The 27,906-nt window shown below is 41.3% G+C and overlaps 1 protein-coding gene across 1 annotated transcript; it reads right to left on the minus strand.

Moving 5' to 3' along the window:
* ppl (periplakin) lies at positions 1–27,767 on the minus strand. The gene is made up of 22 exons (XM_039825171.1): positions 27,503–27,767; positions 20,697–20,796; positions 20,049–20,203; positions 19,602–19,722; positions 17,324–17,449; positions 15,763–15,804; positions 14,811–14,972; positions 13,971–14,078; positions 13,296–13,391; positions 12,737–12,859; positions 12,475–12,621; positions 10,022–10,173; positions 9,234–9,343; positions 8,663–8,820; positions 7,210–7,388; positions 6,658–6,796; positions 5,836–6,029; positions 5,441–5,591; positions 5,237–5,320; positions 5,015–5,131; positions 3,240–3,332; positions 1–3,147 (listed from the first exon to the last, which is right to left on the minus strand). Exons 1-22 carry the CDS (start codon positions 27,550–27,552, stop codon positions 478–480), a joined length of 5,277 nt encoding a protein of 1,758 aa, XP_039681105.1. The 5' UTR covers positions 27,553–27,767; the 3' UTR covers positions 1–477.
* Positions 27,768–27,906: the final 139 nt, after the last annotated feature.

Consider the following 27,906-nt stretch of genomic DNA (forward strand, 5'->3'; position numbering starts at 1 on the left):
TTTTTCAAGTTTGAGTTGACTTTTATTGAAGCTTAGAGTGCACACATCAGTTACAGTAAACCTGGTAAAAAAGAAAACCCACAAATAAATGAAACATTTAGTATCCATGTGAATTTAAATGTCAATATCCAATAAAGATATGCAAAGATATGTTCTCTACCCTAGAACCCAGTGTAAGTAATTAAAGCTCAGCTGAGCAAACTCGTCCTACCACATAAAATGCTAATTAGTTGGCTGCAATAGTAGTAATATCAATCCATATATTTACGCCAGTGCCACAGAATTGAATAATGAATGAGCAAATAAATACATAGTGCATTTAAGAATCATGGATAAAGTAATGCCAAGTCCCCATAGTATTAAAGTCAGAATGGAAGTACAATAAAACACAAGCAGATTGTTAAACAACAGAGATGAAACGGCAAAAAAAATCTTCTAGAAACGAATCCTAAATGCGCTTTAGTGGCGTGATTGCATTCACTTCTTGCCCGACACCAAAACACCAAACTCCTGAATGGAAATTTCTTTGTTCATGTACTGCTGAAGCTGGCGATTTGTAATGTGCCCAAGACGCAACGCGTCATCGATGGAGAACTTTTTGCCCGACTTTCTGTCATGAAGAACCGAGGATTCTCCTTTGGGGCCCTTGACCGTGATCTCCTCCCAGTCGCACTCCTGGCTCTGCAGGTTGACGAACATCTTCCAGTCGATCAGCCCGAGTTTGTAGGCCTCCTCGGGTCGCATCTCTTTGCCTGACTCTGGGTCGATGACCACGATAGACCGACGGAGATGGCTCTCCCTCTGTTCCTTCTTCATTCTCACTGCCACCAGGTTCTTCTGAAGCCTCTCGATCTCCTCATCCTTCTGGGTGGTTATGCCTCTGAGCTCCGAGAGTTCCCTCTGCAGTGAATCGAGCCTCAGCTCCAGGTTCTTTCCGTCCTCCCTTGGCGCCGACTCGGTGATGAGCCGAGTCTCTTTGCTGGTGATCTCGATCTCGGACCGAAGCTTGCGAATCTCATTCTGCAGCCTTTGGTTTTCTTGTTGCAGACGGCTACTTTCATCACGGATGTAGTCCAGTTCTTTAGAAGATTTTGTGTTCGAGAACTCCAAGTCCGAAAACCTGGAAGTGAGGGTGGACAGCTCCTGGTCAAGCTCTCTCCTTCTCCGTTTCTCCTCTTCAATAGTCATTCTTAGGTTCTCAATCTCAATCTCGGCCTCCGGGTCCCTTTCGACTTGGACTTTCTCAGTGCGGACGACTCTTTCCTTCACGTCTATTTTCTCCAGGGTGATCTGCTGCTGGATGAGAATATTCAACTCTTTCTCGAGCAGAGTGCGTTTGTGCTTCTCTTCTTCGAGCTGTAGTCTGAGGAGGGAGTGTTCCTTCTCCTGTTGCGGATCCTGCTGCAGGACTACCTTCTGTTTGACGGTCACCTTCTCGCGGTTCTCTTTGTCGCGAATCTCCAGCTCGTTAAGTCGGACCCGAAGCCTTTGGATCTCCAGTTCCGCTTCGCGCCTCGCCCGGCGCTCACGCTCCAGTTCTTCCAGTTGCAGATCCAGGTCGGCCTTTTGCCTCTGCAGCTGGGAGAGTTCCGATTTCAGGCTGTCCTTTTGTTTCTGCTCGCTGCTGATGTTTTGCAAGAAGCCGTCGCACTCTGATCTGAGGACAGGGTCTTGTTCCACCTTGACCACTTCTTGCTGAACAACCTTCTCGCGGATCTGAGACAGATCCATTTTCCTCAGTCGGATCTTCTCTTCGTGGGCGGACCGTTCACTCTCAAGGTCAAGGCGTTTCTTCTGTTCGTCAGCCAGCTTCCTTTTGAGAGTCTCAATTTCCTCCTTGGTCCTGGGGTCTTCTCTGTACTGGAGCACTTCATTGACCACCTCTTTAGTCTGCACTTGGGGTTTGGTGTCCTTCCACCTTTGGATTTCATCACGAAGTTGTTGGATTTCCATCTCGGATTTCTCTGTCTGGTGGGTTTTATCGACGATTTCATTGCGAAGTCTCTCCAGTTCTCTTTCCGTTTGTGGATCCGTCTTGTATTTGATGACTTCTTTGATGATCTCTTTGATCTCCACTTGAGGTCCTCGGTTCCTCAACATGGTGTGTTCCTCCTGCAGGGATTTAAGCTGGAGCTCTGCATCTCTGAAGCGCCTCTGTTGCTCTACAAGTTCCAGCCGGAGATTGGCCACCTCGTTCTCAGCCTTGGGGTCAGGGCGGACGATCTCCCGCACCTTCTCCTGAATGACAACCCTGGACTTCTCTTCCTCTAGGCTGGTAATTTTCCTCTGGAAGTCGGCCTTTTCCCGCTGTAATGACCTTCGTTTGGTCTTCTCGTCTTCGTACTGCCTTCTGAGGTTTTCTACCTCCCTTTCAAAGGCGACATCTTTCTCGACTTTCAGCACCTCTTTGATGGAAATCTTCTCCTCTGCCATTGCTTTCTCCTTCTCCATCCTTCGGAGCTTCTCCTGAAGGAATTGCAGCTCGTCCTCCAGCTGCTTCCTGCCGTCCACTGCCTTCTGCTTCCTGTCAAGGAGCACTCTGTACTCTGTTTCAAGTTGGGGACAATTCTGGACTTTGATCACCTCCTCTTCCGTGATCACCTCCTGTTCCTTGTTCTTCTCCTCAGCTAGGAGTGTCACCTGCTTTTGTATCTGAATCAGCTCATTGTCTTTCATCAACTTGTGCCTTCTTAGCTCGTCCAACTCCTCTCTAAGCTTGCGCATCTCCTCCTCCTGCGCACGATCTCTTTCTATACGCAGGACCTCCTTGACTGTGTATTGCTGGGCCCCCTCTTTCATCTCTGTCTCAAAGCCACGCAGTTTCAACTTTAGTAACTCAAGATCATGCTCCAGGACAAGGGTAGAGCGGCGCTCCTCTGAGAGTTTCTGCTGGACCTTATGGACTTCCTCATCCAACTGGGGGTCAGCAACCTTTTTGATCAGCTCCTTCTTGACAATTGTGTCCTGGGGCTTCTGTCCTTCAAGGACGTAGATGTCCGTCTGGATAGTCTGAATTTCTCTCTCTATCTGCTCCCTCCTCTGGATCTCATCTTCCAGCTGCTTCTTGATTCTCCAAGGCTCTTCTCCTGGGGCAGCAGCCTGGACTGACTGCACATTTTTAGACTGGATCATAGTGGTCTCAGGTTGCTATAGAGAGAATTATTATAATTAGTATTTGTTGTTGTTTCTAATCTTATTATTATTAGTCATTTTTATTATCATCATGTAAAATATTTCACCTGGTTGAGGAGACTTTGGGCGAACTCCAGATTCTGAAGCCTTTGCTTGTTGACAGCATTCACCTCAGTAAACTTAGCCTCAATAGCAGATTCCTGTAAACAGTGAAATAACATGACATGAAAAGCACATAACGTAAATCCTTAAGTCACTTCAGTGGTCCACAACCTTTGTGGCTCATGACCCTTTAAATTCATCATATAAAAGTTCTTTCAATTGCATCGTTTTTAGAAGAATGAAGAGGGGGAAACTATACAGTGATTCATAAAAAAAGCAGAAGATGAAAGAAAAGTCTGGAAAATTAATTCCATTAGCAAACGTTCTGCATACCTGGTACTGTTTTTGGTACCAACTTGTTCGAGGTTCTAAGCAAGCAGAGCCCGTACCAAAAGGTGAAGTTAAAACGCTGCAGACCACTGATTGGTCAGAGAGAATTGTCACTAGCGCGACACGTGACATCCCGCACAAACCTGCAATTTTTAAATACCCAAGATACCGTCAATAGCGATTGTAATTCTTTTGTTAAGTGTAGTACTACTTCACACATAATAATCCTGATGATACCATGGTGATGTCATCCGGGTTATCTTGATTTCAGTTTTGAGATTTTAAATCTTTAACAGAGAGGCTGTGTTATGAACTGGAAGTGTGGAGTTGAAGGCGATAATTAGGCAGGGAGCATCTAATTAAAGATGCTATCTAATTGCATTATGGGTAATGTAGGATCTGGTGGCATGATTCACACTAAGGACTAAAAGTCTGGATGTCTCAGCCTCTAAAGCTGTAATTGTTCCTTTTTAATATATCTCTCACAGACAATACACAACATTTTGGAAGTGCAATACTAAATTTAAAGTACCCCATTAAATGTGTGTTAGTGGATTCAGCGGCTAATCTATGCGGACAAAACGATAGCACAGTTTTACTTATAACTTAGGCACGTGCACATGCTTGAGCCTCATTTGGAGGGAGAGGTTATGGAAGGCACGGATGAAGTAGACAGGGACAGGTTGTATGTCTTTTCTTTTTTATCCCGCAAGGGAAATTACTTCATTTATTTTTTTGCTGTTTACTTGAAACTTCTTGCTCATTTCACTAAAGTCACCTACAAAATGTGTTCTGACTGAATTGAAAGTGACTTGTCATTAAAAGTGCAGTAGGTAAGCCTTATAAAACTAACTTTCTGTCATATTTGCTGAAACTGACCCTATGTTCCAGTAGAACTACATGAAGCAGGTAATAAAAAAATTTAAAATCCGGCTCCTCTGGCACCACCTGTATCATCTGGTACCGCCTGCAGTGCGATTTGCAAAAATCCACCGCTCCCTGTTCAGATGCACCAATCAGGGCCAGGGGGGTGTCTAACTGCGTGTCAGTCACTGCTCCTGGACACGCATTCATTCTCCCTTGTGGGGGAGGGGTGTAGGAGACCGTTTTGGGCTTTAGCAGAAAGGGGGGGGGAGGGACTGAGAAGTTGTCGATGTTCACATTTTTTGGCTAAATCCTGGATCTCCGCAATCCTACCTACGGCACCTTTAAGCTTGGCTGTTGTGCCTCACCTCTTTCTTCTGTGAGTGTGGGGCAAGGTAAGGGGGTCTTGTGTGAGGTCGATCGAATGTTTATTGAACGCATTTGGATGAGATCATGTATGCTTACGTTTTATGCATGTTGTATGTTAAGTGTGTTCATGTGGGATGCATCCATATTTTTGTTCTTCTCTCGAGTAGCTAAGATGAATTTCTCCTATTGGAGACAGTAAAGGCTTGTCTTATCTTACCTCTGCCTTGACTGTCAGTGCAGGGGATTCCAGTCTGTTCCTCTTGTACGTCTGAGGTACAAGTCCATCCTCGAGGTCAAGGATAGATCTAAACTTCTCCGTTTCATTCTCGTAGTCCTGCAAAGAAGAATCAGTTAACCATCAATAAAACCTCCACCTTATTGTGTTTCTGCAAATTAAAGCTAGAGATGTGGTGGTGAAAATCAATGCAGAATATCTTACTTTGACAGCATGTTGGTAAAGCTGGGCATTTTTGGACACGTTGTTTAAGTCAGACTCCTTTCTTGCAATATCAGAGAGCAAGTTCTGCAGAAAAACAGAGAAGTTATAAGTGTTTTGTTCTACAGCACCACTGACAGAACAGTTCTCCTCGCCAGGAAATAAGCACATATGTGTATGAATGGCCCCGTTGCTCGTCGCTCTCACCCTCTGACTCTTCAGCTTGGTCTCCACTTGTCTTATGTCATCCGTTTCACGGGGCTCGTAGTTTGGGACACGAGACAACCAGCTGTTCAGATTGTCATAATCATTTTGGTAATTTTTGTACGCCATCTTGGCTCTTTGCAAGCTTTGAGACCTGCAACACACAGCAAAAGAAATCATTATACAGATTGAATGTATAGTTTATATATGTGTTTTTGTGATGTGATGCTCAGAATTTCTTCCAGTGATTATCAATGCACAGACCTAACCCTAACCCTTACTTTTTTCTGTGTTGTGTAAGCAAGACTTTTGCATGGTGTAAGTTGTCTTTACTGTGCATATGACAATAAACCTCTTGAATCTTAGTGAACTTCCCCTCCTTTTGCAGACCCTCTCACCTGGTGTCGATCTGCCTGTTGAGGTTGTTGTAACGCTTGTTGAGCTTCTGGACGTCTGCCTCTTGCCTATCGATGTCGGGGCAGTGCTCTTGGAATTTGGTGGCCATGGTGTCACAGCTGCTTTTGGCCAAGCGCAGGTTCTGCTCCGTGTCAGCGATAACTGTCCTCTTGGACCTCAGGTCTGATGCAGTATCCTACCAAGGAAGCAAGGCAGAATAACTAAATGTACACAGTTATATGTTCTTCAGGAAAAAATTATGCAGACAAGTCAATGACAAAATAAGTTTGTGGAGGCTTTCTTCCTTTGAGAATGTATCCAGCACTACATCGCTACATTTTTGATTGGTACAATAGTTCCACTAATCTTATACTGTATATTTGGTGATAAAAGCACCATCTTTTTACTTGTATACATAAGGGACATAGATGGATAAACGTGTGACAGAAACAGAGTTTACATTCAGTGTTTGTCCCTAATGACAATCTTCCACATAAAACAAAAATCTCTTCCTTCTTTGCCTTCCTTCATTGCTAAGTTTCATGGCCAGTTGCTGCCAACAAATGTTCATTGTAACAGGATGAAACCTTCTGCAGGAATGTGTATGTGGCCGCCCTCACGTGCGTGCATGTGTGTCCATGTGTGCGCGGACAAGACACAAACAAAATGGGGATCTGCTGATCAATTCCGTGCTCCATAGCACTACTGGTGATCAAAAAACTCCGTGGTGTATCTTTAATGTCCCATTTACCAGTATGCCCTTTTATTCAGTCAGGGTGGGATACCATTGTAATGTGTGCCAAAGAATAAAAGAGCCATCTTACTGCCAGTTCCCGCTGTGTTTTCTCCAGTGAAGTGATGTCAGCTGGAGCAACCTCCTCCCTAGCCAGCTTGTTCTCATAGGTGGACAGTAACGTTTTTCCATTCTGAAGGGAAGTCTCCAGCTGGTTGGAATTCTTCAGTCTAAAAAAAAAAAAGGAGGTAAGTGCAGTTATTAGGTGAGTAGAAATGCATATAATTCAATTCAGTTGTGTGTTTAATGGACTAATCATTTCAGCTGGACTTGTAGGCCATAAAAAACATTGTATTTTAAATTATTATATGTGTTTTGTGAGCAAAAATCTTAATTTGTGAAGTAACTAAAGCTGTCAGATGAATGTAGTGGAGTAAAAAGTACAATATTTCTCTCTGAAATGTAGCGGGATAGAAGTAGAAAGTGGCATGAATAGAAAAGACTCAAGTAAAGTACAAGTACCAAATATATGTACTTAAGTACAGTACTTGTGTAAATGTACTTGGTTACAGTCCACCACTGCTCACAACAATCACAACTAGCACAACAGATGAGCCACTGAGGTCCATATGAAGCCCCATACTTGTCCTGAGAGCACTGCAGAAGCTGCTCGATCTTGGTGTACTTCTTGTTGGTTTCGTCCACCTTGCTGTTAAGCTGAGGAGCGCTGGCACAACTCGGATTGGACACCAAGAAGCTCTTTGATTCCTGCACTTTAGAGGACTTCTCCGGCTCAATCTTACTGACAGCAGCAGCAATGTCCTGAAGGGAAACATCTCGGTTGGTGAGTTGTAAAAGGCATGAATACTCTCTCTAAGCTTTTGAGCGTAACAGCATTTGAGACAAACAACAGAATGAAGTGGAAGTCATTACTAGAGCTGTTCCGATACCGACACCGGGATCTGAAAAGCCTCCATTGCTGCCTAAAATGCTGGCATCAGAAAGTACTGGAGTTTAGGGCTGTGTATTGGCAAGAATCTGGCGATACGATACGCATCACGATACATGGGTCACGATTCAATATATTGCAATATATTTCGATACTGTGCATAAGGCGATATATTGGGATTTTTTTTAAGTATAATTTTAGAAAAACTTAAAAAAAAGACATGATGTTTATAAAAGTCAAAGAAGTTTACTTTAGGTAAACAATTCAGTACACAGAAAATCAAACTGCCAGTTTGGGATTTTATTTCACAGGTTCTTAGTGAGCTAATGTTTATATGCTAAAGTAGGCCAAAGTTCAGCCATAGCTACATTGTTAGCTTCCAGCAAAAAGTCAGACACTGTTAGGCACTGTTAGGCACTGTTAGGCACTGTTAGACACTGTTAGACACTGTTAGGCACTGTTAGACACTGTTAGGCACTGTTAGACAAGGACACTAGTGGTGCGTCTCAGCATAGCCATCTAGCGGTAGGGGGTTTAAACACAACATAAACGTGAACCACTGTCTTACATGAATAACGAAACGTAAAAAATAAATAAAATCGATATTACCTTTTTGAAAATCGATACAGTATTATAAAATAAAATATCGCGATACTCAAGTGTATACATTTTTTCTTACACCCCTACTAGAGTTTATGCACCGATCCGATAGCACGTCATTAAGCCCAGAAGAAAATCTACTTGAAAGTAGTTTATTTATGTTTTTTCCGGACTGACTGACTGGGTGGGCGGGGTTGAGATCTACACCTATCTAGGGAAAACGTTTGTTTCAACATTTGGGGGGACAAATTATAACCGGGGTGTCTGGGTCGTCCCCAACGCTTCATTTCCTGCATTCTGGTGAATTTTTCTTCTATTTTTTTGTGCCTTTTCTGCATGCAAATGTTTTTATTTATGTAAATATTAATCGTATTATTAATGAGTCAATCTGCTCTATTGTTCAAAACTTTCTGCAGATTGAAAACATTGTTGGCCCATCCCCCCCCTGGATATAGACTACAGACACACTGGTATCGGATCAGTACTCAAGTTCAGGTATCGGAATCTGTTTCGGGAAGGAAAAAATGTTATGGGACCATCTCATTACCTTCATATCCTGCAGGCGGTCAGCACTGTCCTGCAGCGGCCTGTTCTGCTCCAGCGGTGGGCGCACTCGAGCATAAATGCCCTTCTCCTGTTTGTCCAGGTCACTGACCACTTTGTCCAGACCGGCCATCAGCTGGCGACACTGCTGCTCCTGCTTGTCTGAGGACGCAATCACACACACAACAGGATGAGCTCCATTATCTGGCTTCATTCATCTTTCTTCAGTGGCAGAGTGCCAGCTCTGGTAGGGTGTAAAACACTGACACATTCAGTGGTGGAATGTAACAAAGTACATTTACTCCAGTACTGTACTTAAGTCCAAATGTTGAGGTACTTGTACTTTACTTGAGTCTTATCTTTTCATGCCACTTTCTACTTCTACTCCGCTACATTTCAGAGAGAAATATTGTACTTTTTTACTCCGTTACATTCATCTGACAGCTTTAGTTACTTTACACATTAAGATTTCTGCACACAAAACACATGTAGTTTAGAAAATCTGATGTTTTATTATAAATGAATAATACTACTAATAAAAAAGGCAATCCAGCAGAATTGGATATGTTGCGTACCTGTAGCTGTGCCACTTCCACTCTGCTTTTTCAGCTCCTCGAAGCGTTTCTGCAGAGTGGAACTGCTGGTGGCCATCTTCTGCTTGACAGTTTTCTGCTGGCTGGCCAGGCTGCAAGCACAACATGTAAAAGAACTGTTAAAACTGCACTGAAATGACATATAATGTAGTTTGTCATCCAGTGAATGTTGTATTGTATGTATTCATCAGTGTTGTAATTTAATAAAGTACAAATACTTTGTTACTGTACTTTAGGAGAATTTTCACGTACTGTATCTATAATTTATATTTCTGGAAACTTTTACTTTTTCCTCCACTACATTTCTTTTTTGCAAAAAAATGTTATATAGCAATATATGTTAAATAGCAATTGTAAGTTGCTTTGGATGAAAGCGTTAGCTAAATGACATGTAATGTAATGTAATAAAAACAAAAAAAGAAAATTCTGTTTCTGTTTCTCTCTTTGTTGATGTCATACTTTGAAGTTGATGTTTAAGAAGGTGTAGAAACCCTGACTTCTATGCTTTACTATAAGGAAGCCACAATACAGTTCATAATCAAAGTTTTTACTTTTACTTCTAATAATGAAGTACATTTAATATCAGAAAATGACTTTTGATTCTTAAGTGCAGTAAATATCAGATACGTTAAGACTTTTACTCAAGTAATATTCTAAAAGGTGACTTTAACTTCTACCAAAGTCATTTTCTGGTAAGTATGTGTACTTTTACTTAAGTATTGCTTTCAAGTACTTAATACAAGACTAGTATTCATACAGTATACACTCACTTGTCGGAGATAGCCACTGCCTCTGGGTCAGTGGGGGGGATCATAAAGCAGACGGCCGGTGCAGTGAGTTTATGTCCAGCTGCATCCTTCACGTCCCATTTGGCCCCATTGTTCCGGAGGAGAGTGTACCGCTCCCCGCGCAAAATCTGCCCCTGTTCACATCCAACAATTACAATCTGTCATCTGTTACTGGAACACAAAGCTGGTCTCATCCCAAACAATCACATTCTCAACACACAGCAGACACACAGCTTTCATTAAAACAGGGTTTCTGCAGGTTTCACCAAGTCAAAATTAACACCTTTTTAAGACCTTTCTAAGACCATTATGAATGAAGTTTAAGACCTATTATCGCAACATAAAAATAAAATTAAAAAAAAGTGCGGAATCATCGTCTGAAACAATTCCCCGATTTCCTCATTGGCATTATAGGACTGGTGTGTCGATTGGCTGCAAAATAAGCATATTGCATATTGGTCTCATGTAGTCATAATAAGGCAAATTATAATTGGACTAGCGACAGAAAGAACTACAACACCACAGAATTAAAAAGAACATTTTAATGAGCAATAGAGGTAGGGAAATTAAGACCTGTTTAAAGTTATTTAAGACCTACGACACAATACTTCAGCGAATTTAATACTTTTTAAGGCCTATTGTTTTGATTTTGAAATTTTAGATGACTTTTTAAGACCCCGCGGAAACCCTGTTAAAATGTGGTTGACAGATTATTATTTTAATTTTAATATGAATATCAGAATTAATTTAAAACAAGTTTTAAATGTTACTTTGGGTTATTTTGTTGTGGGCTCTGGCTAACCATTATGTGTCATCAGGAGTCTGGCCAATCAGAGTTCTTGCTGCTCTGTTCTATAGACTGTAAAAAATAGTACAGGGTGGTGATGCTACGATAAACTGTCATCTGCCATAAGTAAAAAGATTGCCCGCCCTGCATATACTCAACGTCATTCTTTCTAAATGGTGTTTTGATTACATGCCTCTCCAAACAACAAAGCCTTCCAAACCTGACTAAATGGATTTGTGTCCTACACCAAGCACATTGCAGTGCTATTGAATACGAGTAGGATTAATTCAAAAGAAAATGGCCCCCAAAAAAGGGATTGCTAGGTTCTAGAAGGTGGATGTTTACATCATAATCTTATGCATTTGGAAATGAACATGATGGCCAATAATGGAAAATCAGTGAGGTCAAGACAACCGACACATGATGAGCTTTGCTACATCTAAGCTGAACAGCTCCATAGGCTCTTTAGTGGAAGTGCAGGCTCCTTCAAATCCCCTGTGTTCTGATCCTCAGGGGTTTTAAATAAGATACACAGAGTCTTAGCTTGGGCTCTCTTCTGAAGAGATTTAAATACATTACACCACAAAACCAACAAGTTACAGGCCTAGTATTTAGAAAAAGCAAAGCAAAAGAATATTGCTTAGTCATGCCCTCTTAAAGCAGAGAACATCCTGGAATAGAGCACTATTACACAAGAATGACAAAATAAAGATAAATGGTTTTGAGTTGAAATGGTGTCACTGCAGCACAGAAAGACAATTATGTAGATCAGAGGGCAAATACCAAGGACATGAGGCAGTCAGGAGAAAGCTTCCAAAGAAGAAATCAGATGAAGAAATACAATTCCGTACTAAAATGGTTGAACAATAGAACAAAATTATTGACGCAAAAAGTCTCCTTTAGCATCATATTTAGACGCGCTTGGTCGGGACCCTTGGCTCTTGATGTCACTTTTTTTACGCTCTGGGTCGGGACGTACGTTTAACTGATGTGCGACACAAGAACGGGACAGTTAGGTTTAGGAAAAGATGGTGGATGGGGCTACAAAATGTACGTTTCAATGACACGCGGGACAAGAACGGGACATAAAACCCTGGTCTCAAACCCCAACTCACAACCTGCATTCATGTTTTCTTGTTCCGTTATCAGAAGACTAGTCTCGCATTAGCAGACCGTTCTCTCCGCAGTGCTGTGTCAGCGCTGGAGTATGGTCTCGCTGCAGGAGGTAACATTCTGGGATAGCAGAAAAAAAACACTCTGGCTCGTTTGTATTTCTTTGAACCAATCACAGCCGTCCTGGGCGGAGCTAAGCCCCGGATGTAGCAACGGTGCCCTTGCAAAATAGATGACAAAGATAGCAGAAGGGGATGAGAATGCCTGACATCGATCCCAGGCTTTATACCCGCACTGTACATCCGGTAAACCACTTTAATTCAACTATGACTTAACCTAATCTTAGTTTAAAAAAATCCTTGTTGGTGCAACACCCTATTAGTGTCCTATGATGGCCTGAACACTATTTCAGAAGCTTTCCCACCCTCCGGGGAAGCACTAAAGACTTGAATAGTAAGTAAGTAAAGGTTTGGGGTTTCTCACATTTAGGAATGAGCGACAAATGAAATGCTTTCAGCAACAACCCATTACGTACGTCGTCTGTGTCGAACTCGCACAGAGCCTCAACGGGCAGCAGCTTCGGGGCGTCTTCCCGGCGGTACTTCAGAGGCGAAACCTGCAGACTGCGCTTCTGGAGAGCCTGGACCCGTTCATCAAAGTGGTCCATGGCCTTGGCTTGGTCCTACACACACACACACACACACACACACACACACACACAGCATATTTAAACTGAACTGATTTTCCAGTGTTATAGAAGGAGTCCGTGGTACGGTGAGTTGTAAAGAAATACTCACATCAAGATCCCTGATCAGACCCTCCATCTGATACACATCTTTGAACTCGGGATTGTACTTCTGGTTGAGCTCCGTGTCCATCCGCTTCATCAGGTCCTGAGTGTCACGTGCTTCCTTGTAGTACTGGACACACACAGAGATACACACACCACACAGACACTGGTGAGCTTTACCTGTTTATATGTGTGTGTGTGTGTGTGTGTGTGTGTGTGTGTGTGTGTGTGTGTGTACCTGTTTTACTATATTCGTGGGGTCCAAAAACCGGGGACTACAGTATACTTGTGGGTTCTGCACAGCCTCGTGGGGACCAAAGTGCTGGTCCCCAAGAGTTTAAAGGGCTGTTTGAGGGTTAAGACTTGGTTTTAGGACTAGGGTTAGAATTAGGTTATGGTTAGGGTGAGGGTAAGGGTTAAGGTCAGGCATTCAGTTGGGATGGTTAAGGTTAGGGTAAGGGGCTAGGGAATGCATTATGTCAATGATATGTCCCCACAAAGATAGTAATACAGACCTGTGTGTGTGTGTGTGTGTGTGTGATGCTTATCTGTCATCTTTGTCTAACCTTGTGGTACTCGTCCATGTGTTTGAGGTGGTTTTCCTCACAGATGAGCAGGTTCAGGTACTCCTTCCAGTCAGCGTGGACTGCCTCCATATGAGCCTGACAAACAACAACGTGTGGGAGCATTTGATCAGTTAAAATACATTTAAGAATTGAATGGACGTTCATTTGTGATGGACATCTGAGATAATATCCTCGGAAATCGTAAGTCTCACAATTTTACAAGACAAATGAGGAATGTCGGTCGTTTTGATGACAAGAAAGGTATGGATGACCTTTCACCAGATCATGGCGCAAGTGGAAGGACCTCATTTTGGAAATCTGCATCTGGAGGAAACTGGATCCAACCACCAAATGGATTTGCTTCTTAAAGCTGAGATTAAAAAATGACTTTTTGGTCTTTGGGGGCCAAAAATAATCTCAGATTTGGTATTCTTCAGCTTGAGATGACATTCAGCCTTTTTCCAAGTCTAATCAGCATAGCAGTGAAAGAAAATGTTGGACTAATTAGTCCAAGAGAAGGCATGTACGGGGAGAAAAGAATAGGCTCTAGAATGAATCCTTGGAGAACCCCTAGGGGGTCAGTATAGTTTTGGAAGCCAATGTACACCTGCAGCAAGGAAAAAACATTAAAACATTAAGAATTCATATCAATTTAGTAGATGGATGAGCCTGTACCTCTATAACATTCTTCCCTGGATGCTCAGAAGCAATCAGCTTCTCTCCATCGTCATTCACTTTGGTGATGGTGGCCTCCTTGGACTCCAGACATTTACTGATGAAGTTCTGTTGGGGCAAGACAGATGTGCTGAGTAAACTGTGGACCTTATTGTTAGTTATTTGTTAGTGTCCATCCTTGTATGCACTGACACTCACTGAAGCACATTTAAGTCCCGCTCCCACCTGAGGGGAAAAGAACTATACGCTCTCCATTGATATATAGCCTATTGCGTGAAGTCGCCTCCTCGTCAATTTAATCTTCTAGCAAACAACAGAAAAATGCCTAAAGGCTGCTGTGTGCTAAATTTCACTACCAACAATATAAAAAACCCTTACTTAAGTTTTTTTAAGCTGCCGACCCGAAAAACTGAGCTTTAATGAAGACAAAAGTGGAAACACACGTGAGGAATCAGCAGGGAGAATGGAGAGACACTAAGCTAACATTATGTCCGACGTTGCGTGTGTCATCTTAATTTACAGACAGTTAGGCTAAAACTGACATTAAGATATATGACTGGGTAACAAAATGCTTGCTGCAAACGTTACGTCCGACATAACGTTAGCTTAGGGTCCCTCCATTTACTCCACTTTTGTTTTCATAAAAGCTCAGTTTTTCGGGTCGGTCATGGGTTATTTACCCTGTTGGTAGTGAATATCACCACACAGCAGTTTTTAGGCATTCTCTGTTGACGAGGTGGAAACCTTCACGGAGATGGAGAGCGGAGAGTTGTTTTCCCCTCCGGTGGGCGTGGCTTTCAGAGTACAACGCGATGCGCTCTGTTTCTGTCCCTCAGCTACCTCATACTGCCTCTGGCGAGCAGGGTAGTCCAGGTTGGTGTTGCTCCAGTCATAGTTGACCCTCTCCTCGGCCTGCTGGTCCATCCAGTACAGCTCATTGGTGCAGCGCTGCATGTAGTCCCGCAGGCTCAGCAGGTTGCGCTGACGAGCGCTGGAACTGGCCTAAGCCAGGGAAGGAAAAAACTTAGAGTTACAACCACAACCACACGGTGTTAATGGGGATTGAGTAAAGATAAACTACAGTGTGTGTTTATATGTTGATGTAATGAAGGAACATATCCAAACATCAGACTTTGGAAACACACACAATACTTATATATACTTATATATCTATGTTAGTTTGGGTCTGCACATGGGCTTTGATGACAAGAAGAAAAATATAGAAAATCATCGTGTTTAAACGAATGTAATGCAGATTTTGTTCAAAAGTTAAAAAAATTATACTGACAGTTGAAGACATATTAGTACTCATTATGATAGGGTAAACTTGCAATGAAGTGTTTTGTTTGCAGACAAAAAACTCCCTAAAGGACTGAAGGCAGGCTGGTGGTGAGAGCTGGAACAGGTCTTACAGCCTACAGTCACAGGTTATGCTCTTTAGAATGGCACACACAGCTGCACAAGGACCCATTCATTATCTATACACACACACAAAGCACACACCGGTGTGCTCAGAGAGTGAATGTGTGTGTGTCAGGGTTTCTGCAGGTTTCACTAAGTCAAATTTAAGACTTTTTAAGACCATAATGAATGAAATTTAAGACCTACAGGTATATCGCGACATAAAAAGAAAACAGTCAGATGTCAGAGTGCAGAAACATCGTCTGAGACAATTCCCCAATTTAATTAGACAAGCGAGTGTGTGTGTGTGTGTGTGTGTGTGTGTGTGTGTGTGTGTGTGTGTGTGTGTGTGTGTGTGTGTGTGTGTGTGTGTGTGTGTGTGTGTGTTTACCAGTAGTTTGTTGTACTTCATCTGGAGACTACTGACGTATTCCTGAAGAAACAATGAAAACAGGGAGTGTCATGTGAATAACATATGCACACCACTGTAAAAACAATTCTGATTAAGTACTTTTAATCATACGAAGCAATTGTGCAGTTTATTTTCAATATAAACAATGTAAAAAAACAACCAATAGCAACTACAAAGTAGGTTCAGTGTTTGTTTTGTTGTTGTTTTACTCATGTGTTGCTAATGCTATTTAGTTAGCATTACGTTATTTTGACATTTTTAGGACTCTAATAAATATTTTAAAAATATAATATTTAATTCAGCCAATATTTTTTGATAAACTAACACAGTTACATGAGTATTACTACTCATGCAACTTAAACCAACCAAACAATCCACAAGAAGAGCATGCTCAGGCTCGCTAACAGCACCTCTACTGACTCCATGCATGTTTTAAACTATCAATACCAACTTCTGCCTTCTAACAGGCAATTTAGAGTCCCTTCGTTTAGACACAACAGGCTCAAGAACTCTCTCATACATCAGTCTATCCTGTTGCTAAACCCAAGTGTGCTGTCAATTAAGATTGGGATCCGAGGATTTCATGAAATATGTTTCTTTGCCATGGCTGTTGATAGGTCTTCATCTTTGTACTATATGTGTAATTGTTAACTAACTCTGTGTGTAGTTTTCTTTTTCTTTCTTCTTTTTGAGCGGAGCTGCTCAGGAACGCAAAATGAATTTCAGTGTAAACTGGCAATGAAGTCATATTGTATCGAATCGTACCGTATTGTATTGTATCGAACCGTATTGTATTGTATCGTACCGTATTGTACCATACCGTATTATATCGTATGGTATAGTACCGTATTGTATTGTATCGTACCGTATTGTACTGTATTGTAGCATATCGTACTGTATTGTACCGTATTGTAGCGTATCGCACCTTATTGTACCGTATTTTAGAGTATCATATTGTATCATATCATATGGTATCGTATCGTACCGTATTGTACCATACCATACCGTATTGTATCGTACCGTATATTGTATCGTACCGTATCGCACCTTAATGTACCCTATTGCAGCGTATCGTACCATATTGTATCATATCATATCATATGGTATCGTACCATACCGTTTTGTATCGTATCATACCGTACCGTATTGTATCGTACCGTATATTATTGTATAGTACCGTATTGTATTGTATCATATCGTATCGTACCGTATTGCTTCATAACGTATCGTATTGTATAGTATAGTATTGTACCATATTGTATCGTACCGTATTGTATCGTATCGTACCGTATTGCATCGTACCGTATTGTATTGTACCGTATTGTTTCGTAATGTATCGTATTGTATTGTATAGTATTGTACCATATTGTATCGTACCGTATTGTATCATATCGTACCGTACCGTATTGTATTGTATTGTACCGTATTGTTTCGTGCCGTATTGTATTGTATCAAATCGTAAACCAAAGTTTGGGTCACCATGAATTATCAAAATAAATCCTGACATCTCTCAGTTGTTCTCATGGTTTTGTGTTTGTACCTTGTCTCCGCTGGATAAGATGTGAGGAGCCAGAGCCTCCACCTCGCTGTGGAAGATGTTGTGTTCCTCCACCTCGTTCTCCACAGATGGCAGGTCCTGGCCAAAGCCCTTATTCTTCAGGTTGTCCTAGGCAGGGAGACAAAACAAAACATGTTAGTCCACACTCCACCACACATTAACAACCTTGGCTTAAGTTGGTTTGGCTACTACTGAAGTTAACCACCACCCACTGGGCCTAAGTCTCTGGGAATTATTTTTGTATGTATTTTTAATATGTTTTTTAAACTACAGTTACATTGGGATGGCTCGGTTGGAAACTTAGACATAGTTTTAGCACTAACTTAAGATGGTCTCAACATCTGCACAAGGCTTTGAATGTATGAGATAGTGTGTGCATGAAGTTTGCAAAAAATATTTATACATTAAAAGAAAACACATGAGATGATTGACTTAACAAGATATATCGAGATGTTTTTTTCCCAACTTGCTTTACTCCTCTGCATTATACGGTTCTAGAGAAGGCAGATATCAACCAGCATCAACAACTAATGAGTGTGATCTTTATGGAAGGTCATCATTGGGCTAGAGTGCTGTCAATCGGACAAATTTGATTTCCTGGTAGGGTGATCTACAAGAGGAAATTTCAAACGAAGAGTGGATTGCTGCATGTAAGAATGCTCAATCTCAAACTGGTAATACAAGGCTAAAATTGCTGCAATACAATTGGTTAATGAGAATATACATTACGCAAGAAAAACAAAATTCATTTAATCCCAGTATTCCAGACCTATGCACAAGATGTGGGGAAGTCAAGGGAACATTTTTTAATTGCATATGGAAGTGTCCCAAAATAGGAGAATTCTGGGAAGAAGTTAGAAGGTTCATACAGTAGTAAGGTTCATATCTTTGTAACAAGGTCTTTTCTTTTTTATGTATGTATGTGTGTGTGTGTGTGTGTGTGTGTGTGTGTGTGTGTGTGTGTGTGTGTGTGTGTGTGTGTGTGTGTGTGTGTGTATGTAAGTATATCGCCTGTTTGTATGTGTATATACATATGTACAGTACAGGCCAAAAGTTTGGACACACTTTCTCATTCAATGAGTTTCCTTTTTATTTTCATGACTATTTACATTGTAGATTCTCACTGAAGGCATCAAATTATGAATGAACACATATGGAATTATGTACTTAACAAAAAAGTGTGAAATAACTGAAAACATGTCTTATATTTTAGATTCTTCAAAGTAGCCACCCTTTGCTTTTTTATTAATAAGGGAAAAAATTCCACTAATTAACCCTGACAAAGCACATCTGTGAAGTGAAAACCATTTCAGGTGACTACCTCATGAAGCTCATTGAAAGAACACCAAGGGTTTGCAGAGTTATCAAAAAAAAGCAAAGGGTGGCTACTTTGAGGAATCTAAAATATAAGACATGTTTTCAGTTATTTCACACATTTTGTTAAGTACATATTTCCATATGTGTTAATTCATAGTTTTGATGCCTTCAGTGAGAATCTACAATGTAAATAGTCATGAAAATAAAGAAACACATTGAATGAGAAGGTGTGTCCAAACCTTTGGCCTGTATTGTATGTATAAATACAGATTTTTTATATTTTCTTTTATTCATCTTTATTTTTACTTTTATTTGTTAAAAATGAAAACTCAATAAACACATTGTTCAAATTTTTATTTTTTCCAATGGATCAGAGTAATGTCACTTTGTTGCCAGTTCTTCCAATCGCTGCCTTTCCATTTGGTAAATGGATATCTACTTTAAACACACATTGTATGGCAACTGTGTACTTTGTTGAAATTTTGAGGCCAGTTTAGAAGTAGAACCATATTGAACTCACTGTAGAGCACTTGTTGATGTAAGAAATAAATTGTGTATTTTACAATTCACTTTCTTTCTGTTCTGTTTTCCTTATCTGAAAACCGTGTAAAGCAAGGTTTTCTTTGGTGAAGTTTGAGGCAAGTTTATTGTAAGTGTATTACACTTTATTTTATACGGTTCTGTGAAAAAAAATCTCCCCAGCCCTTGTCACATGACCAATTCCATGATGACTATCCAAATTTTTGCCTTAACAGAAAATGTGTATTGTATTTATATTTCTAAGCAGATTTTCTAGGCTGTATTCTGATAAAATCCCTTGGGCCTCCCCTGACTGATTATTGTTCCCCCCCTGTGCCACCCCACTTAAAAAATCCTGGAATCGCCCCTGGTCCACAGTGACAGTGGCCCCCTATGTGAGTGTAAGGTACAGTATGCTTCCTACCAGCTTCTCATCTATGATGTTGCCCCAGTTGATGCTGGGCCGCCCCTCAGTGCGGACCAGTTGGTAGATACGGTCATAGTCGTCTTTCAGCTTCATCAGTTTCTCACGTAGCTGCTTCATGCTGAACACACACACACACACACACACACACACACACACACACACACACACACACACAAAGAATTACGATATTTCTTTCTGAACAGGGGGTTTACTTACTACATCTTTATAAATACAAAATGTAAGTATTTTTATTCGCTGTTTGTACATTCTTTCCTTTGTATTCTTTTATCTTTATTTTTGAATAGTTGTTCTTGTATTCTATCCTATTTATTATTTCTCATATATTCAGTATGTGGGCCGTGTGTCTTATATTGTGCTGCACTGAAATTTCCCAATTTGGGATTATTACATTCTATCTAATCTAATGTAATCTAATCTACTCACTCTTTTTCTATCATCTCAGCCTGCGGATGCTGGAGGCGCTTGGCGTTGATGGCGTCCTCATCCAGGCTGTTGAGCAGCTCCTTAGAGCTGATGATTCTCTTGTTGGTGTCATCCTGATACAGTGGCTGCTTCCCCTCATTGATCTTACTCACATCCTGCACAAAAACACATCGGATGGAAGAAAGTCAATCAGGTGTGTTCCATTTTCTTTTGTATTGTCCTTATTATGACGACTTACAGTAAGAACATCCATTTTAAAGCAACACTATGTAACTTAACCTGTTAGGGCTGGGCTTTGGTTTATTGCATGACACAATAGTAAAAATGATTCATTCATTCATTCATTAAAGCCTCTGAAAACCCACACAGGTTATTCCAGTTATTGTGGCTGATTGGATGTCTGCTCAGGTTGAAGGTGGGCTGGACCTGAGATGGGAATTTATCACGTCACAAATCTTTTCTACCAATAAGAATGATAAAAATAAGAATGATAAAGTAGTAGTTTGTCGTGAGACTCAGTCTTTACACACACCCACACAGACGACCTCTTCCCAGATTAAATGAAACCACTTGTATGGGTGTTCAGGGCCTTTAAATGCCAGTAAGTAATGTGTGAGGCCTTTGGGAGACTTTGTTGTCAGGTTGTACCTTGTTGAGGTTCTGCTCGATGTCGTAGCAGTTCTTCTCCACTTTGTCAGCATTCTTCTGCAGCTTGTCGATCAGAGTGCTCAGCTCTGTGGACGGAGCGCTGGAAGACAAACACAGAAATGAATCCACTGTCTCCCACCGTGATGATCATCAGAGACATTTATGTCACTGTGTCACAGAAACCATTACTGTATCAGTCTATATCCGCAACGTTCCACTTCTGGGATTGCTCCGATTCGATTCGGTGGATTTCTGAGGACTATGGTTAACTGCTCCTCAGATCTCTGCAGGGTAAATCTAGACAGCTAGCTAGACTATCTGTCCAATCGGAGTTTTCTGTTGCACGAATAAAACTACTTTTGAAGGTACACATGTTCCACCAAAACAAGTTCCTTCCCGAGGCTATTTTCCAGAGGCACCGTCTCTTAACTACGGCATCTTTAACTACTAATAATCAGTATCGGCCTTGAAAAACCAGTATCGGTCGATCCCTAGTTTAAAGATTCATTGTCCATTCGAAAACAAGAAAAAACAAAAACGACAAAATCCAGTAGCATGAAGGTGTGCGATGGTGAAATTTGCGTTTGCAGTGAAACTGCGTTCAACAGGAAATGCAGATACTAATGCTAAAACAATTACAATGAATTGATTAGGTGATCAACAGAGAATTTGTTGACAACAACCAAAAATGCAAAACATTGTCTGGTTCCAGCTTCTCAAGTGTGAGGATGTTCTCCGTTTGATATCATTGTGAATTAAATCATTACGTTTTTGGACTTGGTTTATGGAAAAATGATTAGAGCCAGCAGTGGGACTACATTTGTGAAAGTTTATCCTGAGGTTGGTGCTAAAGAAATGGGGTCATTTAATTTAAAAGAACATTAATTTCACAGCAATCAGCCTATTACGTTTGAGATAATTTGTGAGAAGGTTTTAGTCAACTCTACTGTAGGCTAATTCTTCGCTGAGCTGTCATAAAAAGCTTCTCGTGTTTTGTTTATTCCAATGTGTCAGATACATATTTAATCAATGTTTATGTAAATATAAGTATCAGATCAGATACCTGATGTTAAAAGACTCTGATCAGGGTTGGGGTCAGGGCATCCTTACTGTAATATTCCCAGCTAATTGCATGGTGATCTGGACAGTAGTTTGAAAGATGTTGCATGGACAAACCAAACTGAAATACTGTACTGTGCAATTGTTAGGCCTTGCTGCAGGTGGGCTAAAATGCCTATGCTGATCTGTGTGCAGTGGTGGAATGTAAGTCCATTTACTCCAGTACTGTACCTAAGTCCAAATGTTGAGGTACTTGTACTTTACTTGAGTCTTTTCTTTTCATGCCACTTTCTGCTTCTACTCCACTAAATTTCAGAGAGAAATATTGTACTTTTTACTCCACTACATTCATCTGTTACAGCTTTAGTTACTAGTTACTTTACACATTAAGATTCCTGCACACTAAACACATGTAGTCTATAAAATCTGATGTTTTTATTATAAATGAAACTAGCCAACAATATAACGGCCTACAATTCCAGCTGAAATGATTAGACCATTAAACACACAACTGTTTGGATCCTTTACACTTTCTACAATGGGAGGAGAGTTCTTCACTTTTAATACTTTAACTACATTTTCCTGACAATACTTACACACTTTTACTTGTAACAGTATTTTTACAGTGTGGTAGTAGTACTTTTACTGAAGTAAAGTATCGGAATACTTCTTCCACCGCTGTCTGTGTGTAATGTAACAACAGAGTGTAAACATGTCATTTCCCCTCGGGGATCATTAACAGTATGTCTTCTTCTTCTTATTATTATTATTCTAAAACCAATCTACATAATCTGCCCATTAGATCTGTTTCAGAAAAAAAGAATAACACCGTACGTGGTTTGGATTTGTTCCCAATGAAAAAGCAACCTGAGTCTGTCCCAGTGTACACTGGTACTGTACTACTGTAAATCATAAACCAGCACACCCCCCATACAGCTATGAGCTAGTTTTATAGCCATTAATGACTTGATGAGCCCTTATTAGACTACTTCTATTCACAGCTTTATTGCCTATTAAATCTACATACCATGAATATGACTCATAGCTTTTCATCATAATACTGACACACCTGTGCCAGAATTTGATCTGACTGCTAGGATGAAAATATAACTCATTATAATATATAACATTATATAACTGAAAACAACCATCCAAAAAACAACCATTAATCCCAGATTAGCCTGATAGTCACTGTGTGTGTTGGGCTCTCGGAGTTAAATGGGAGTTAACTTATTGGTAACGGCAGGTTTTTGTCTCGTGACGTGCAGCAGACACATCTAGACCAATCACTGGCAAGTATCACTCACTGCAATGTGTGCCAAAGTGCAACATGACATCATGACTTTGCGTAAACATACACACCACTGGGCGCCTGGATAACTCAGTTGGTAAAGCAGGCGCCCATACATAGAGGTTCACTCCTCGACGCAGCGGGCCCAGGTTCGACTCCGACCTGCGGCCCATCCTCCATCACGACCACCCTCCCTACGCGGATTTTCGCCCTTTCATGCTACTCGCTACGGCGTCAATTCACACGCAATCGCAAGGTAATGTAAGTCATTGGAGGCCAAACGGCGTTGACAGACACGCTAAAAAGCGAGTATGCGTCTTGATAACACGCCAATAATGGCGTACGATTTGGCGTGTCATACATACACAAAAAAAAATGTTTCTACAATTATTCAGATGATTTTGTCACTTTTCTCAATTCATTCAGACATGTCCCGGGACCTCTCTAGATAGTTGGAGATCTCAACCCCCTCCCACACTACACTATGGGGGTCACTCATAGTGTATGTATGGAGTGTAGAGTGTTAATATGGAGCACTTGAATCACAGTAAGCATGGCCAGTTTCATTGGCTGATTTGAACTTATCAACGATATAAAGTGTCTACATTTACGTCGACTGATGAGTAACAAGAGATTGCAAGTTGGAAATATCAAAAACATGTTTGAGGGGATTCAGAAACAGTTTCTCCATTTCATAGATTGTCCACCAGAGAGCACTAACAAGTTTATTTGTACGTTTTACACTGATACTAGTAAAGGACAGAAATGTTACAGATTAACTACAACATAAGCAAATACAATCCTAGTCAGTCTTCGGTGTGTGTGTGTGTATGTGCGTGTGTGTGTATGCATGTGTGTGCAAAAAAAATGTCATGTCTGTCAATTCAAACCCATCATCCATTGCCTTTCTCACACACACACTACCTCACACACTCACACACTCTCACACACACACACACACACTCTCTCACACTCACACACATACACACACACACACACACACACACACACACACACACACACACACACACACACACACACACACACACACACACACACACACACACACACACACACACACACACACACACACACACACACACACACACACACACGCCATTTGAAGTTACACAACATCTGCTACATGCATACTGGACACACTGACTTTAATGTCAAATCCCATGCTGGTTTTCAAATGAAATACTATCAGAACAAGTCTGAACTGGTATATACTGTAGAGTTCTGCAGAAGAAGCTGGCAGTTTGTCTGTCGGGGCCCATCCAAAATTGAACACACACCCCGAGGGGGTTTCTGTCACATTAGAACACAAGCTCATGATAGCAAACACATACACTTCTCTTCGCTCACTCAAACCTTCAAACCAACAGACCACATGTCTCCTAAATGACATGTTTTTGGATTGCTACTTCAAACGTCAATACATAAAGACAAAGGGAACGTCAGCTGGTTGTTAAATGTAAGGCTTAAAGACAGTTCCCAATACTATTTCCTCGCATATTTTTAAAAGTTTAAAACCACTGGTCTGTACAGCGCATGAGTAGGAAAAGTCAGGGTTTTCAAAGCAGATATTTATGTTATAAAATTCGCAACAGATGAGATCCAACCCTGCCTCGTCTTCTAAGTGTTTAGCAGCCCCACTGGCTGTGTTTAAAGTAAACAGCCTTATATTACATAACTAGAAACCGTTTTCTTGATTCCCAGAATTCTGCATTTTCATTATACTGTAATTCAAGCGTCTGAAAACAATGCTACAATAATTCTACCTGCTCTGCTATGTTTTTCTGTGCTCCAAACATGTTGTCGATAGTTTCCAGGGGTGGCTCGCTGGCTCTAATTCAATGTTTTGAGCGTGGTTATGTTGATTCTGGGAAGGAACTGGCGCTGGAGCGTTAGTTTGAGAAACACAACTCAGATGTTCCACAGGGAGAGGGTGAAATTAGTACCAGAAAGCCCCGGCAAGTCATCCAGGGTGTGGGAGAGGCTGCTGCTGTCAGTGAGCGTCACAGCATAGCGTGAGTCCTGCTCCGTCTCAGCGGCCTGCTCTCAATCCAAGTCCAGATACATGGGCCGATTATGAGACAATGGGCCCCTGGGCCGCATATTGTGGTAGTTTTATATCTCTTTGTGGGTTTTTTTTAGGTATTTTTGTAGTGATTTTGCACCTCTTTGGGAATCTATTTGCATTTCTTTGTGGTTGTTTTGCATCACTTTGTGGCTGTTTGCATCACTTTGCGTCTCTTTGTGTTTGTTTTGCGTCTCTTTGTGGTCATATGACATCTCTATGTGCCCCGAGCTGATTGGGTCCCTAGGCCCCTAGGTCCCTAGGTCAGTAGGCCTGTTGCATCCATGTCTAAGGAGAGGAAATGACCTTCCAAAACATACAGTGCCTCATTGCTGCCTGTCTTGTACTTTCTCTTACCCGATTTCCTATGAAGAGAAACCTTGTAACCGGCCTAAACTAGCATTTCACCGTATTATTGTTTGGGTGCCGAGGTAGGTAGGCACTAATCCCCGGCTCACTGACAGCTTGCCAGATCGGCCTACCTGAGATCACAGCGCTCATGCACCAACTCAAAACTGAACAGGAAGAGCAGCATGGAGAGAATAAAGAGGGTGGAGCTGCATTATTAGGATTCCACCACTGCCTGTTATTGATTATCACAGTACAGAAGTTACAATAATGACTTATCTTAACTATGGCGTCCTTGTTGTCTCACTGCCTGGTGAGTAGAAACCAATAGCTACGAAATGCTAATCGATCAAGGCTTTTGAATGGACTTTATTAACTGATAACTGATAACTAGCAAGTGCCTCCCGCATATATTGTTATATATTTCTTCTATTTTTTCCATTTTCTATTGTATTTTTTTATATTATGCCTCTTGACTTTTGCGCTGTTATGTATTACTATGCACCAAAACCCCAAGACAAATTCCTGAACCTTGTACACAAGGAATTTGTCTTGTGTGAGCGCTCCTGATTATGTAAGTGTTTCTGATTGTTTAAATAAATGAGATGCCAGCGCAGTAGGAGTCCTATGGCGGAAGATAAGAGCATTCCTTTTGCACTATGATACCACTGCACCTTTCTGCATTTTTTTTCCCACACCGCTCATTTAAACATGCTACAATCTAATTTTACTGTAAGGGCACATTATTAATATCTTCCTTTGTATTTTTGTAGTATGTGTGTGCGTGGATGCCATGTGTTGTGTGTGCGCCTGATGTGTATGCATGATGTGTATAAGCTAATGGACACCTTCATTTCCTTCTGGATAAATAAAGTATCTCTATCTCTATATGACAGTGGGAGGAGGACAGCTTACACAGGATAAATACTGAAAAACAGATTAGTCAATCTTTTGGTACTCAACACCAGAGGGTGTTATTTTTGAGGCCCCTGGCCCCCCCCCCCTAATAGGCCTATAGCTGAGTGACAAGGAGGATTATGCTCTCTACTGTCTTTAAAGGCATTCCTCCCTCCAGAGAGCGCGTTCAAAGTGGGACATTTGGTCGAGATGAAAATGAGCAGCCTATAGGGATAATGATCCAGGCCTGAATAATCACTTTCATCACTTCCATGCTGGAAAACCAGACGGATATCACCTCCGCTACTCAAACACAGTGACAAAGAGTAACCGTGTTAGGGACATGAGCTTGGTGCAGTATATGATGGGAGAGGCTGCAAGCAATTCCTCACACATTGTCTTGGTGGAGGACAGCGGAATACTTATCTAACCAGTTACTACAACTTTACTGCACGACCTAATCAACCACACCCTCACTGGAGTTGAAGCACACATTATGCAATCCAGTGTACAATCTAGAATTTTTTTTTTTTTTTTTTACATGCAGACCATTACTGAAGGACACCATCTCACTGAGATAACGGGGTTCAAACGACAATAAGTCGTGCACCAGAAAGGACATGTTCTACTCGGCAAACAGTCAACCTTTATCAGTTTGTATGAAGCAAGTTAGTCCATGTTCAGCATATATGGTCCTGACCATACTCCGTTGAAAAAGTGTAATAAATAACAATGACGATGTCTGTACTCTAAATAAACCATGGTATATACAAAACCTGAGGTATTCTGTGATTGAATGCGATATGATATTTAATTCGGCAGGTGTGTAATCAACGATACATTTACGCAAGTCTTATTTATGCCTTTTACAGAATGTTACTCCCATAACGAAGACAGACTGGAGGATTAGATAAAGTTAGTACCTGGTAACCATGGGTGACTTTAGCGCAAAGCAAGGTCACTTTAAATAGTTGTTTTTTTTAATGACGTTTGGCAGTAGGTCTAAAGATAACGTTACATGCTTGAGCTATAGTAGCATACAACAAACCAGTTCCGTAGGACTCAAAACACAGCTAAATTGGTTCCAGAAGGCGCCATAGCTAGTTGCGAAAGTAGTCTCGAACTTACCTTGTTTTTGGTTGCGTTATAGCGGTGGACTTTGACTTTTTCTTGAACATCTTGACAAGTCACCTGTCAGCGGCTTCCGACAAGAAAACAGTCCCAGCAGGACAGGTGTATTCTCGGCTGTGTGTGAGTCCTGTGCTCGTTCCGCTGCTCCCGCTGTGTGTATGTGTGTGGGTGTGTCAGATATGTCCACACAGCCTTCTCAATGTCAGAGCTTCCACTCCCAAACACACTGTAGCACCACTGCAGTTATAACCTGGACCATTCACTACTTAGCTTTTACACCCAACCTGTGGAGCCTGTCAGCCAGCCAGGCAGGCCCCGCCCCTCAGCTAGTCTCCCAGCTATTCACAGCCAAACCCACGCACACACACTTGTAGGCTAGGCTAATATCTCTTAATTCAAAT

This window comes from Perca fluviatilis, chromosome 15, assembly GCF_010015445.1.
Source record: "Perca fluviatilis chromosome 15, GENO_Pfluv_1.0, whole genome shotgun sequence".
Lineage (NCBI taxonomy): Eukaryota > Metazoa > Chordata > Actinopteri > Perciformes > Percidae > Perca > Perca fluviatilis.